The 15,278-nt window shown below is 47.0% G+C and overlaps 1 protein-coding gene across 2 annotated transcripts in view; it reads right to left on the reverse strand.

The window, feature by feature from the left end:
* The window catches only part of STAT5B (signal transducer and activator of transcription 5B), a 65,301-nt gene that overhangs the window by 3,148 nt on the left and 46,875 nt on the right, over nt 1-15,278 (reverse strand). For both annotated transcript variants that reach the window (XM_078437145.2, XM_078437146.2), the window contains 13 exons: nt 13,559-13,689; nt 13,142-13,293; nt 12,500-12,655; nt 11,893-12,072; nt 11,420-11,507; nt 11,219-11,341; nt 9,655-9,747; nt 7,147-7,353; nt 6,024-6,118; nt 5,793-5,923; nt 4,771-4,941; nt 472-523; nt 32-139 (listed from right to left, as the gene is read on the reverse strand). In XM_078437145.2, coding sequence (XP_078293271.1) covers nt 32-139; nt 472-523; nt 4,771-4,941; nt 5,793-5,923; nt 6,024-6,118; nt 7,147-7,353; nt 9,655-9,747; nt 11,219-11,341; nt 11,420-11,507; nt 11,893-12,072; nt 12,500-12,655; nt 13,142-13,293; nt 13,559-13,689 — 1,687 coding nt within the window. The remainder of the gene's footprint in view (nt 1-31; nt 140-471; nt 524-4,770; nt 4,942-5,792; nt 5,924-6,023; nt 6,119-7,146; nt 7,354-9,654; nt 9,748-11,218; nt 11,342-11,419; nt 11,508-11,892; nt 12,073-12,499; nt 12,656-13,141; nt 13,294-13,558; nt 13,690-15,278) is intronic.

Consider the following 15,278-nt stretch of genomic DNA (forward strand, 5'->3'; position numbering starts at 1 on the left):
TCCCTGCGGAGCCCCAGAGAACACAACCTACTTCTGTGGGTACAAGTTATAATGAGCCTGGGGGCACACGGCTGGGGAGGGGGCCTGGTCCATGTAGGTGGCGCTGGCCCCGGCAGAGTCTGCAGACGCATTCACAAACCTGCAGGAGGAACAGGAGAAGCCTCAGTGACCTCAGGGCAGCGGCTGACCTGGGGAGGGCTCAGGGGGCATGTTTACATCTCTTTGGGGTGTGGAAGCACAAAGCGCCCCCTGGGTCTGGGGGTCCAGCTGCGGGAGTGGGGTCCTGGGTCCTGGTCCCATTGAGACTAAGGTCAATTCCCTCTCCGGGGGCTGAGCCAGGTTTCAGGGGGCCAGGGAGTGCTGGGCCCTACAGGGCCTATAAGCGGGAGGGGCAGCGGTGAGGGGTGGAGGGGGTGCGGGGGGAAGGGAAAGGAGGCAGCAGAAGACCAGGGCTGGACCCTGGACACTTACTCAGGGACCACTTGTTTGATCTGTGGCTTCACGTATCCGTCCACCGCTTTAGCTGCCGAGGGGGGGATGGTGATGAGAACCAAAGTTCTCAAAGAAATGAAAATGCAATCTCCCTTAAGAATCACAGCTTTTCTCATGACAGGACACAAGCACCTAATTCTATCTTAGGATCTGATACAAACACTTAATATTTGAATCTGTTAGGGGGACCTGGTGTAGGAGAAGCCTTAATATTAAAACTGCAAGTTAAGATATCTTCCGAGTTGGCTTGGATGTGTTGATAAATTCTTCAAGCCACAGAAAATGTATGCTCCAGGACAAATCTAAACCAAACATTAATTGCACACTAAGTGTAAAAAGAAAAAAATATCTTAAAAGTTTAAAGTCACAGATGTGGCAGAGCGGCAGGATTTGCTTTGTGTCCCAGGCAACAACACTGGGAGGAGATCAGAAGAGAACACAAAAGGGAACACACTGTCAATCACAGAGAGAAGACCACCGTCGTAATTAGAACTTTAGAACTGCCCACAAAAGAAATGGGTTGTCTTGGGAAAAACTGATTTCCCGACCCCTGGAGATCTTCAGATGGAAGGAGTACAAACACTTGTCAGGGGCTGCACAGAGAAATCAAAGAAAGGAATGAATTTGACTTGGTGGCCCCTGGAGTTACTCTGACTCTGAGAATCTCCTCTTTTAGGAAAGGGAGTGTCACGCAGGTGTCTGTGTGCTCTTTTGTGTCTGTGGGCTTTCTACATTTGCGGGTAATCTGATGGTCACTCATCCAGGTGAGTGCTGTCCATGCCCCGTGGCTGGTTAACAAGAACGTCCGTGTGTCTCTCTTTCACTCTCCCCAGAACCTCCACTGGGATGTGGGAGGCTAGGGGACAGATCGGAGAGTGGTCTGGTCAGCCATAGTTACCTTTTTAAGAGGCTGACTGTAGAAACCCAGTTAAGTGAGTAGTAGGAATGTGATAGTCTGAAGTCGGTGAATGAAGTCTCATTTCTTGGGTATGTGAGTATGGGAATACATATAATCCTAATGATGTCAGACAATGAAGATGACACTAAGGTCAAGAGGATAAAAAGTTTGTCAGAGAAACAGTCCAAGATGATGAAATGGCACACGGGGCACAAGTTGCTTGTTACCCTAACCTGCTTCTTCTAAGCCTTCAAATGTCAGGAGCTGCCTTTTTATAATACTGCATGCTTTTTGTGCTTTACAGTTTCTAAAGAATTTTATGGATTGGCAAAAAAGATAAAACCCAAAGAAATGCTGTAGAAAATAGGATTTAAAAACCTAAACTAGCTGTGCTAACAGAAAAAGAAACCATGGTAGATTTAATCTAAAATACCGCATAAATGTGAAAAATTTTGGCTTATATTCCCACCTAGAAATAGAATCATCTTTGCAGGATGGGAAGGCATGATATAAAAGGCTCTATACAGGAAATAGGTTGATGAATGATTAGGCTGTATAGAAAATACAAGTTTTGTACTTCAGCAAAATAAAACTTAAATGTTAAAAGAACAATGACATACTGAGAAAAATATTTGCTATATATACTAAAAGGCTTATTTACTATATAAAAGTTCTTACACCTTATTAGGAAAAGATGGAACCCCGAAAGAAAAATGGACAAGGAATAGAAACACACTTCACAGAAAAAATAGAAACAGCCAGTAACATGGAAGTGAAGAAATAGACTCTGCAGCTAGACTCTTTGAGCTCAAACCCTGGTTTGGTCACTTTCTAGCTGTGTGGACTTTGGCAAATTATGTTACTTCTCTGTGCCTCAAGTGCTCCTATGTAAAGTGAGGAGAGTAACAGACGTGCCTCCCAGACCTGTTCTGAGGATTAGATGAGATACTATATGAAAGCTGCCCAGGAAGGGCCCAGTGCACAGGAAGTACTCAACAAATGTCAGCTGTTATTACTCTAGTTACAATTTTGCTATTATCATTATGCAAAAAGACATTTGATCTTACTTAGAATCAAAGAAATGAAAATAAGAACCAAGACACCATTTTTATGCCAGTCAGACTGGCAAGAATGAAGCCAGTGAACAGAATCTATGACTGGCAGGGGATATGGAGGAGCAGGTGGTCCAACAGACATCGGTGGGAGTGAGAACGGATTCCCCATTCTGGAGGGTGATTCTGCGAAGATCTGTCAAAATGCTTAAAAAGCATGTATATCCTTTGATACAAATTCTACTTTAGGAGTTTATCCCAGGGTAGTAGTTGAATAAGATTAATGTACCAGGTTATCTCAATATTTTTTATTTCTTTATTTTTATTATTATTAGTTTTTAAGTCAGCTCTACACTGAACACGGAGCTTGAACTTATGAGCTCAAGATCAAGAGTCACACGCTCCACCAACAGAGCCAGCCAGGCGTCCCCAGCTTATCTCAATATTAATTCACAACAGAAAACTGTGAATAACTTAAATTGTCAGTCTCAAATATCCTATGACTTCACTCATAGGAGGGCTTTAAGATACAAAACAGATAAATATAAGGAAAGGGAAGCAAAAATAATATAAAAATAGGGAGGGGGACAAAACATAAGAGACTGTTAAATATAGAGAACAAACAGAGCGTTGCTGGAGGGGTTTTGGGAGGGGGGATGGGCTAAATGGGTAAGGGGCTTAAGGATTCTACTCCTGAAATCATTGTTGTACCATGTGCTAACTTGGATGTAAATTATAAAAAATAAATTATAGAAAAAGAAAAAAAATTGTCAGTCTCTCAAATCAGTGACATCGAATCACTCACTGTACATGGAATTCCATGCAATCATTATAGTGATGTTGTAAGATTATACTTACAGACCTGCAACTCTGCCTATGGTATATATAATTTTTAATTTATTTAAATGTTTTATTTATTTTTGAGAGAGAGAAAGCATACAAGCAGGGGAGGGGCAGAGAGAGAGAGAGACGGAGACATAGAATCTGAAGCAGGCTCTGGGCTCTGGGTTCTGAGCCCAATGCGGGGCCTGAACTCATGAACTGCAAGATCATGACCTGAGCCAAAGTTGGACGATTAACAGACTGAGCCACCCAGGTGCCCCTGCCTATGGTACATTTTTACGTGGAAAAAAAATCAGATCACAAAAGATGATGGATAATACGACCCAAACCGTTTACTGAACTCCAAGCCTGACATGATCTGGCACCCCTATTGCTCTGCCCTAACCTCCCACACTTTCCTGCTCATTCAGCTCTGGCCTACTGGGCCCCCCTCGTGGGGTTTTTCAAATACACCAGTCTTACTCCCACCTCAGGGTTTTTGCACTTCTTCTCTCAACCTAGAAGGTTTTGGTCTAGATCGTTGTATGGCTAGCTTCCTGATTTCATTCAGCTCTGCGCTGACAGCACCTTCTCAGAGAGACCTTGCCTGACCACTCTACTGAAATGCTACCCCCATCCTCCTCCCTAACCCGTCTCTACCCCTTGACTGTGCTTTCTTGTCTTCATAGCATCCGTCACTAAATACATGTATTTGTTCGTTTGTTGTCCTTCCACTACTAGGTTGTAACCTCCACACAGGAAGTCCCCAACAAGCATCTGGTGACTGACTGAAGAATACATATCTGCACAGACAGGGAGAATATTTGCTACACTTTTTTTTTGGTGGTCAATCTCTGAATGAGAGATGCTATATCTATTTTCTTCTCCATACTTTTCTGGAAATTTTACAATTAATACAGAATACTTTTACACTCAGAAAACAATAAAACCATCTCTGTTTTGAAGAACAAATTTCGCCTAATTTTATTTGATCTAAACTTGTTTTAAAAGCAATTTGAGGGGTGCCTTGGTGGCTCAAGTCGGTTAAGCGTTGGACTCTTGATTTTGACTCAAGTCATGATCTCGTGGGTTTGTGAGATCAAGCCCTGAGCTGGGCTTCACATTGACAGCATGGAGCCTGCTTGGTACTCTCTGTCTCCTCTCTCCCTTTCCCTCCTTCCACCTGTGTGCTCTCTCTCTCTCTCTCTCTCTCAAAATAAATAAAACATTAAAAAATAAATAAATAAAAGCAATGTGAAAAAAGATAATAAATTTGTTCCCTTCAATTTGATATTTGGGGTCAGCAGCAGATATGTTTTCTATATGACTGAAGAATATAGCCAAGGATTTACGACTGCCTTGAATAATACTCAAACAGCAATAACTAAATACTGACTGTGTAGGTTTTCATGCAAGACAGACAGACACACACACACACACACACACACACACACAAAAACCAAAAGAAAACTCAAATCGCAACAAAACCAGATCAGAATGCATTACCAGTGGCAGGCTCGCATGGGACTGGTGTGTAGTATTTGGAGTACACTTCATCTTTTGGCCGATCAGGAAACACGTAGATAAGGTAATTCAGGTCCCCTAAGCGGTCAGCCAGGGACCGGATGGAGAAGTCTCTGGTGGTAAAAGGCATCAGATTCCAAAACATTCTTTCCTCTAGAGCAATAAACAGAATAATCGTATTCTAAACATGATTTCTGAACAGGAAATCTTAAAAAATCCAAACATGCTACAAATTAAAGACTCTCCGTTAAAACTGTCCCAATAAAGATCTCCATTTAAAATTAACCACAGGTTGTAGTTCAAGTCATTTATCAAAGCCAGGGGGGAAAAAAGCAGGTAATGCATATGGCACTTCCCTAGAGAGCCAATGATCTCAGGTAGTTTCAAGTTCAAATGGTTTTTCGGTCCCTCTGTAGAAGAAATAGTTCTTATGGACTCCAATCCTTGATTGCTGTACAAAACCATCTGAGTGAGACAGGAAGCCTGCCGACAGCCAGAGGCTGCAGAGAGCTGTGAAAGGCTGGGAATATCTTTAAGTTGCAAAAAAAACTAGCAAGCTACTCTTATGTTGAGGATCAGAAGAAAAAGCTGTTCTTGGATGGAAATAATCTGTGGCCATGCCTTTATGTGGATTAGGAGAAAGGAATAATTAAAATGACTCCAACTCATCCAAGTAATTCTTCACTGAAATAAGCTCAGGGTCGAATAAGGCGGCAGACATTTCAAAAGGGAAGCAGCTGAGATTGTGGACAGAATGCTGCATTACAGGTAGCCATGTCAGGGTTACACAGTTTCGTTTCTCAAAATCAGTTAACTGTGTTTCCCGTGATGTGATTCTACAAGGGCTGCCTTAGCAGCAGCAACTGGGTCCTGGTGACACCTTTGCACTCCCTTTCTCAGAGCTGACCACATCACGAATATTCAGTAAGTCATTTGTCAAAGTAATTTTGCAACAGAAGCAGCTAACCAGAGCCGAGATAGGTTTTAAAAAGGGAGGAACTCACGAGAATCAAACTTCCAAGCAATGGTGATGCCACCGATTTCAGAGTCACTGAATCTCAGCAAGAAGGTCCCATCAGGCTTGTTAATGAGTAGGTCATGGGCCTGTTGCTTGTTCACGAAACCCAAAATGGCCCTGGATTGCAAAGGCCAAAGGAGCAGAGGCAGAGTGTGATGTTTTAACAGAGGAAAGAAGAGCTTCAACCTCTATTGACTTAGGAAATAAGGATTCTCACCCATCATTCCAATGAGGCTTGAGATGTTTTTTTAACACTTCCATCACACCATCAAACCACTGCCAGAAAGTGTAATTTCGTCCTGGCAAATTCTCCTGGTTGGAGATACAACAGTGAACACAAGAAGGCCAAGAGTAACACTTGGAATATTGCCTGCATATGATTTAACTGAAAAAAATCAAATGGAAAACAAACATCTACACTGTCAGAATCGTACAAACATACATGCCTGTCCGAGTTTTACCAAATGGTCCTACAGTCAAAAAGCTGAAGAGAGAAGAGGAAAGAAGGGAAGAAACAACGATTACCAACACCCAGTGGACCCCTGCTATAAAAACCTCCACCTGGATCTGAGCTGACTTTCTTTGCTGTTTTTGAATTAGGTCATGTAAAACACCTGAGGGGTGGAGGCCGTAAGCAAAGAAACAAAAGTTGGATTTAAAGTCAAAGATGTGGGGCACCTGGGTGGCTCAGTCATTTGAGTGTCTGACTTCAGCTCAGGTCATGATCTCACAGCTTGTGGGTTCAAGCCCCATGTCGGGCTCACAGCTGTCAGTGCAGAGCCTGCTTTGGATACTGTCCCCACCCCCTCTCTTTCCCACCCCTGCTTGCACTCTCTCAAAAATAAAATGCTTGAAGTACACACACACACACACACACACACACACAAAGATGTGATAGGTGACATCTGAATTCCCCGATGCTAGAGGAGAAGTTTCCTCTACCAGCATTCCCTTTTGTGGGCTGAGGGTCTTGGGGGGAGTCTGGTTTTGCAGGGTCACACAGCAGCGAGCACCAGCGAGTCCATGGGAAACAGCCATGGACTTCTGGCCACAAAAGCTTTACTTCTTTTGAGATATGTTACCTTTTGCTTTGCTCTGTTTCCTTCATAAAGGAAAAAAATGCACTAGCTGCACACAAAGCCCAGCTTACTTAAATATTCAAAGATCTAGTTTTCTACATGAAAAAAGCTATGTGCTTATCCATCTATTCAGAAACTGCTGATTACGCTGGGCACATTTTATTAGCATCATGAAGAACAAGTGCCCTGGGGCAGGAAGACTCTGGAAGGCATCTGGTTTGGAAGGACTGATCTAATGGCAGCTGGCGGCAGGTCCCTCACCCTGTTGAACTGGGACCAGGACACGGACATGCCATTATAGTCTTCAAGGTGGCTGCTGCTGCTGTTGAACAGTTTCTGTGCCAGGAACACGAGGTTCTCCTTGGTCAGGCCCCGGTTGCTCTGCACTTCGGCCTTGAATTTCATGTTGAGCGCCTCACACAGCTGCGGCCACAGCACTTTGTCGGGCACGGCAAATGGCACCCTGCCCTGCGAGGGAGAGAAGCCAGGATCTTAGGAGAAAACAGTTGCATGATTTATTCATTCCACCCACAAAACAAAAACAGTGATGGCTCAATGTAGTCACACACATTTGTCTTGCTGAGCCTGAGGATAAATTCTAACTTTTATGGCATATGCAGCTCTGTGAGATGCAGAAGGTTCCATTTTGCCTTCTTTACACACAGCCTAGAAGGTAACCTCACACTGTCTATGGTGTTTTGTAAATGAGCTGCTGAACGTACAGTTTAAGCCTACGTTCGAAAGGCCGCAGAAACAAAACGTGACCAAAGGTCTGGTTTACACCGTAAACCCATGGGAACAGAAATCTGAAAGACTGGTTCTCTAAGGGCAGGCAGAAAGGATGGGTGTGTGCTCACGCACGTATGTGCACAGGTGTGATCTTTGCCCTTGAACTCCAGCTCAAACTGAAAAAATTTCATGCGGAAGAGTGGAAACTGTGAGTTGGACCACTTTACTCAGAAACAGTTTACAACATTAATTTTTAATAAACTGTTTTTTTTCATCCTATTCGGCCATAGTTCCTCCTCTTCTTTTTTCATTATTACAAAAAATTGTTTTGGAATAGGCAATTCCTTCACATGATATAAAATTTAAAAAGCATGGGAGGGTATCTGATGGAGTCACTTTCTTAAACCTGTGTCCCACCCAGCAGGCCCAGAGCATGTAATCTAGTTGACCGTGTGTGCCTCCACAGGTATTCAATGCTTACCAAGAAACACACATTTTTCCTTTCAAAAATTATAAGTAGTAGCATAAAATCCACATGTTCTGCATCTTCCTTTTGTTCACTTAATTCTATCTCTCAAGACCTTACTTATAGCAGCACATTCAAGAAATTTCTTTTTGTGGCTGCTAAATACCCCACAGTCTGGAAGAACAATACGATATTTAACCAGGCCTCCGTAGACAGACATCTGTGTGTCAGCCTAGCAATCTTCAGCTATGACAGACAATGCTGCGATGCACGTAAATCATCTGACACATATGCAAATATATCTGTAGAATAAATCCCCACAAGTATGTATTTATTTTAAAACAGTGTGAGATGTACGCCAGTCATTAGCACAACTGAAAATGTTAAAAATGCTTATTTATTTAGGCCAGGCCTAAACAAACTTAGGCAATTTATTCAGTAACGGCATGCTGCAGGAGATGTCGAAGTCACATGGGGAGCGAGCTCGGCGGGCAGGCAGGGAAGGGAATGAGAGAAGAGGGGCACTTCTATCCAGGAGGCTTATTAGGAAGCAACCCAGGCAGAGAGTTTTGAGAGGAGACTCAAACTCAAGATTTGTAGAATGGGCACAGTAGGATTTCTGCTAAAAACCTTGCCTTTTGCAGACAAAATATTGTTCTTTAAAGAGGACCATTGAGATAACTCGGTTAGACTCTTCACGTTAGAGTCACGTTAGACAAGCATTCACTTTTATGTCCTGAATACCTACCATATGGACTACTCTCCACTGTAAATGTACAACATCTACAACTTTTCCTGATGAAATGTTCTCAAAGTGCTCAACAAGCACACACTAGTGGTTTTCTGATTTGATGTATAAGTCAATAAAACCATATTCATTCCCTCAGACAAAGCATCTCGTTCTTGGAGAGACGTGGGATGAATCACATAACCTAAAATTTGGAGCACATCGAATGGCACCCTCATTTATTGGAGGGAAGTTGACAGGAAGCAACTGCTAAGCTAAAGTAACCTCCCGAGAGGTCTCACTTCTGGAAGGAAACTGGGAGTCCCAAATTCCATTCATGGTCTCACCCAAAGATTCAAATTAATATCTACTAAGTATCGACTATATGACAAGCATTTTGTATTTCGTATGTTACCTAATTTCATTTCTTTCTTTTTTTCTTAAGTAAACTCTATGCCCAACATGGGGCTTGAACTCATGACCCCAAGATCAAGATTCGCATGTTCTACTGACTGAGCCAGCCAGGAGCCCCTGAATGTTACCTAATTTCATCTTCCTAACAGCACTATGAAGCATTATTATCCCTGTGGTGCAGACACTTAGGGAAACTTAGGCTCAAAGAGGGAAAGTGAACTCCCCATGGTCACAACATGAGGAAACGGTAAGGCATGAGTTCAGCCCTTGGCCAGACTCCAAGCCTATGCTCTTTCCATTCTCCACATACTCTCTACCTGCCCACTGTAGAAAACTACAGTTTTCTATGCTTTCCTGGGGAAGAACACATAAAAGAGATTCGGGACACCAGCATCAAGATCTTGAGACCCACAAGTTCGAGGGATTGACTCACAGGCTCTGCAAAAGCATTGTCCCAAAGAACAGTGGCCGTCGCATTGTTGTCCTGGCTGCCATGGACAATCACCACCACCGGGAGGGAGAGAGTCTAGAAAGACAAAGGAAAAGGGCTGAGCACCCAGAGCGGCACACTCCTGTCTTGCTTTTGTTTTCCTCTATCACAACATATTCATTCTCTCTTCAAGTTTCAGTAAATGTCACCCGTGAATACAGAATCTCAATGGCTCCAAGAATCACAGGACTTTACACAATGGTGCAATCTTAGAGATTTTCGATATTTTATTTATTTTTTTAATGTTTACTTTTGAGAGAGACAGAGCATGAATGGGAGCGGGGAAGACAGAGATGGAAACACAGAATCTGAAGCAGGCTCCAGGCTCTGAGCTGTCAGCACAGAGCCTGACGTGAGGCTCAAACTCACGAACTGTGAGATCATGACCTGAGCCGAAGTCAGACACTTAACTGACTGAGCCACCCACGTGCCCCTTAAGTTTACTTATTTATTTTTGGAGAGAAAAAGAGAGAGCACAAGCAGGGGAGAGGCAGAGAGAGGGAGAGAGGGAATCCCAAGCAGGCTCTACACTGTCAGCGCAGAGCCTGACACAGGGCTCGAACTCACAAACTGGGAGATCATGTCCTGAGTTGAAATCAAGAGTTGGACACTTAACCAACTGAGCCACCCAGGCACACCAATGTTTATTTATTTTTCCCTGTGCAAGCAGGGAAAGGGCAGAGAGAGGGAGACAGAGGATCTGAAGTGGGCTCTGGGCTGATAGCAGAGAGCCTGATGTGGGGGGTGAACTCACAAACCCGGAGATCATGACCTGAGCTGAAGTCAGATGTTTAGCTGACTGAGTCCACCCAGGCATCCCCAGATTTTAGATACTTTAAAAGAGATGTTGCTACGACTTCACTCATATGAGAAATTTAAGATACAAAATAGATGAACATAAGGGAAAGGAAGGAAAAATAATATAAAAACAGGGAAAGGGACAGAACTTAAAAGACTCTTAAATATAGAGAACAGAGGGTTGCTGGAGGGGTGGTGGGAGGGGGGATGGTCTAAATGGGTAAGGGGCATTAAGAATCTACTCCTGAAATCATTGTTGCACCACATGCTAAATTAAACAATAAATAAATATTAAAAATAAATAAATAAATAAATAAATAAATAAGATGTTGCTTGGATCTTTCTGAAGGATACACTAAGTTTCTCAAATGGAGAACAAGAGAAAAGAGAAAGAATATAGAGACATTTCTAAGAAAAAAGAGCAAGTGACAAATGTCTAAGACTTACTACAAACTGTTACTCAAATTCATCTGGAATGATGTTTCTCTAGATTCATTCCTACCTATCTCTCCAGCTATTTTAGTTTGTTATTACTGTAGCTCCTAAGAGAATCTAAGAGATACAGTTTTAAGGATGAAGTCTCCCCAGTTTCTGTTCATTAACAGTAAAGACACTATGTGATCAAAACAACTTTTTTCTTATATAAAGTACACACACACACACACACGCACACACACACACACACCCCACAGCTGAGGGAGGCCTTTACCTTGACCTGAAAAACCAGCTCATTTCCACCAACACTGAACTGTGACTCGAACAGGATTGTAAATTTTTCTTCAGTCACTGACTCTGCTCCACGACGGTCAGACCTCTTAATTCGCTTCAGGGACTGCAAAGGAGAGAAATAAGAGGACAAAGCCCCCAAACAACCAGGGAAAATGTGTTCTTCCTCTTCTCCCATCCTCACCATGTTCCTGAAGTGCGCGCTCAGGGTGCCGGTGGCTTGGTGGTATTCCATCACACAGCAGTTGTTCAGGATCTCTCCACTGTAGTCGCTGCAGAGAAGAGAGACACTCGACTCTAAACCCACGCATCTCAGTAAACGTGGGGTAGAAATTATATAGGGGGGGCAATAAAGAACGTTGTAAAAACCGACGTCATTTAGAGGAAATGGTAGCTGCTGAAACATACAAGAAATAAATATACATTAACATAAAGAAATTTTCTTGATTTATCCCTAGTAAATGAAAGATAATCATATGTTTCTTTTCACAGAAGAAACTCCTTACACTGTTTCTCTGAGAGCCGGAAGGGGACAGTGGGGCTAATGGGGCTCGTATAATGAATGGCGGAGTCCAGCGTGTGGGCTAGGAGGCCCGAGCACTTCCTCCTGTAGTAAGGACGGAGAAAAGAAGCAGACAGAGGGAAGGGCACACGTACTTGCGGGTGTTCTCATTCTTGAGCAGTGACTTGGCCTGCTGCTCACTGATGATGGTGGCCTTCACCTGGGGGGGGTTCATGTGCACGTTCAGCTTCCCGCCCACCAGCAGGCGCACCGTCGCTGCAAACTTGGTCTGGGTCTTCAGGACCTGAGGGGGCTGCTTCTCGATGATGAATGTGCTGCGGGGACACAAGTGACCACACCAGACATGATGCCGGCTCAGGGCACAGGGTCTGGCTCCCCTGTGGAGGGAGGCTGCCGGGGCTCAGCAGGCAAATGAAGGCACATGGCACCGCCCCTGTTCCCAGGGAGGCCACTGAGAGTCAGAGGAGATGGCTGGAGGGGAGGCAGTGAAACGACTCAGCAGCTGGCATGGGCTGCGGGGGACAAGGGCAGTCCACATGGTGTCCACAACAGAAACTGGGCAAGGTCAACACCAAGCAGCTAAAGCAACTGAGGACAGAGCGGGGACGGGGACCCGAGGCAAACAGAGACAAGGACTCAAGCAAGAGCCCACCCACCCTCACCCCCACCATCAGCAAAGCACCGCCTGCCTCCCCCATGCCAACCGCACGGGGGCTGGGTGTGGCCCGAGGCAGGAATTACCTGGTCACCAGGGCTGAGATGATGTCTGTGATGGTGGCATTGACCTCAGCTAGCATCTCCTCCACTGGGCCAGGGATGGGCAGCTGCTGGCAGAGGTGCTCAGCTCTGCGGATCTGCTGCCGGTTCTGCCAGATGATCTCGGCCAACTTCTCGCACCTGCACGGGAGCCCCGGGCCAACGGGAGGACAATGGCATCACGCCATCCCCCAGGCTCGAGGCTGGGAGGCTCCGGTCTGAGGAGAACGCCCCAAGACCCAGCTCCACCCTCACCCAGGAACGCTTTGCGCCTAAGCCGCCACTCCCGACCACGGAGCGGAGCGGAGCAGAGCGCCCGCCTTCCAGAAACACAGAGAAATACAGAGGCAGCAAGCCTGAACTGGGTCCAATCGGCCCGAGCTCACTCTGCACACCCAGCCCTGCCCCACTCCCCAGCACGGTGACTCCCTTCCTGGGCAGGGGGCACAGACGGGGGCCCCAAAGTCCGCATCAGGAACCAGAACCCCTAGTGAACTAAGTCTTGCCGCAGGACAGAGGGAGCCGGCTGCTCATGGAAACGCAGGAGGCACAACGAGCAGCTGGTTGCACCACTCCCAGCCCCTGCCGCCCCCTCCTGCCCCCCGCCACCCCCCCACACACCATTACCAGGACTGCAGCACATCCAGGCTGCCCTCGGGGGGCCCTCCGTTCCCCGCCAGCTGCTGCCGCCGCTTCCACTGGATCAGTTCATCATCCAGAATGATGGTCTGCTGCTTCCGCAGCAGCTGCAAGGTCTTCTGGTGCTTCTCGGCCAGCTCCTGAAGGCAAGTGGGGAGAACACGCCCAACTGCAGGCCTCGGGAGGCAGGGCTGGGGGCCAGGGACCAGGCCCCAGGCCCAGGCCTTCCCCTCTTCCCAACCTGCTCTGCCTCACACGCCCCCCACGGGAGAGAACGAGAACGATCTGGCCTCCAGCTCTGCTGGGGCCTGCTCTCTTCCTGGCTCTCGCCCTCTCTCGGCTTCCCCGCGCCCCTTGGGATGTGCACCTCAAGGCTTGGGAGGAGAGGACGCGGATCCCACTCACCACACGGTACTGCTGCAGCGTCTGGGCCTCCCGCTGCAGCCAGGCCTCCAGGGACACCTGCTTCTGCTGGAGGGCCGTCTCCCGGCTCAGGCGCTCCTGCGGATTCAGCTGGGCCAGCTGGGCAAACTGAGCTAGAGGAGGGGACAGGACACCCATGACCATCATCTCCCAGCTTCCTGCAGGAAGCCCAGGGGAACGCACACACCTGTTCTGGAGGCCAGACCCTCAAGGGACACATCTGACCGATGGCAAGCTGGGCTTCTGGCAGCCAAGGGTGCCAGAGATGAGCAGGCTCTGGTCTCTGGCCTCTCGCCTTTGATCTCCCCTCCTGGGGGTGTGTAGGTGGAAACCTGAGGGTATAGCTGAGGAGGATCCTGCCCCATGGCCTCCCCTCCCACCTCAGTCTACACAGCTGGCTGCCCAGACCTCCTCACGCCACACGGGGTCCAGCTTGGAGCCTCACTGCCTGGTTTGATGTGTGCCCTCACCGTTTACTAACTGGGTGAACTCGTGCATCACGCTTCCGTGCCTCAGTTTGCCCATGTGCAAAATGGGAGAATCCTGGCCCCTGTCTCGGTGGGTGGCTGAGGATTAAATATGTGGGAACACAGAACACGTTCAAGGAACTGCCCGGCACGCACACGCTGCAGGGATGAGCGTGTCCTTACTGGTTAGGGGGTCCCAGGGCAGGCTTAAAGGGTGACAGAGACCAGTAGCCGCTCAGCCCCACCCCACACATCAGAGCCCCCTCAGGGCAGCCCCTGCCTGCTGGCTTTGTCCCATCTCCAGCTTTGTCCCATCCCCGGGAGCACAGCAGTCTCTCCTAGGGAAGAAGGCATTTCTCTAGGTGCTGGGAGGTGCCTAACGTGTTTGTTTGTCCAGGTTGGGTCACCGTGAGCTCAGCTGACCAACTGGAAGGAGACAGAGAGGAAGAGACAGAGAGAGGGAGAGAGAGAGAGAGAGAAAGGGAGAGGGACAGGGAGAGAGAGATGAGGAGAAAAGGCAAGGAAGGGAGAGGGACAGAAGGGGAGAGGGGTAGAGGGGGAGAAGGGGAGAGAGGGGAGAGAGGAGAGAGGGGGAGAGGGAGAGACAGATGAGGAGAGAGGGCAAGGAAGAGAGAAGGACAGAAGGGTAGAGGGGTAGAGGGGGAGAAAGGGAGAGAGGGAGGGAGAGGGACAGAAAGAGAAGGGGCGAAAGGGAAAAGGCGAGGGAGACGGGGAGACAGAATGTCCAGGGCCCACTGGCAACACGAAAGCAGCAAGATCCTCTCAGGAGAAGGAAGGTTCTAGCACCCAAGGGTGCCAGAGAGGGAGGCAGATTCTCTCCACACTAGCTGCTGGGAAGCTCATCCATGGCAGGAAAGGGGAATCGGTGAGGCCTCAGTACCCTCTTACAAAACATCTATTATGAAATTCTCAAGACCCAAGGAAGGCAGAAAGAATGATGCAAGGAACACCTGTCTTTCAGTAACCCGGCTTAAAGAAATCAAACATTTCTCGGGGTGCCTGGGTGGCTCAGTCGTTTAAACGTTTGACTTTGGCTCAGGTCACGATCTCATGGTTTGTGAGTTCTAGCCCCACATCGGGCTGTCTGCTGTCAGCACAGAGCCCACTTTGGAAACTCTGCCCCCCTCTCTCTGCCCCATCCCCGCTTGTGTGCACATGCATGCTCTCTCTCTCACAAATATAAACAAAACATTAAAAAAAAAAGAAATCAAACA

Source organism: Panthera onca, chromosome E1 (genome assembly GCF_046562875.1).
Source record: "Panthera onca isolate mPanOnc1 chromosome E1, mPanOnc1 haplotype 2, whole genome shotgun sequence".
In the NCBI taxonomy this organism is placed as follows: Eukaryota; Metazoa; Chordata; class Mammalia; order Carnivora; family Felidae; genus Panthera; species Panthera onca.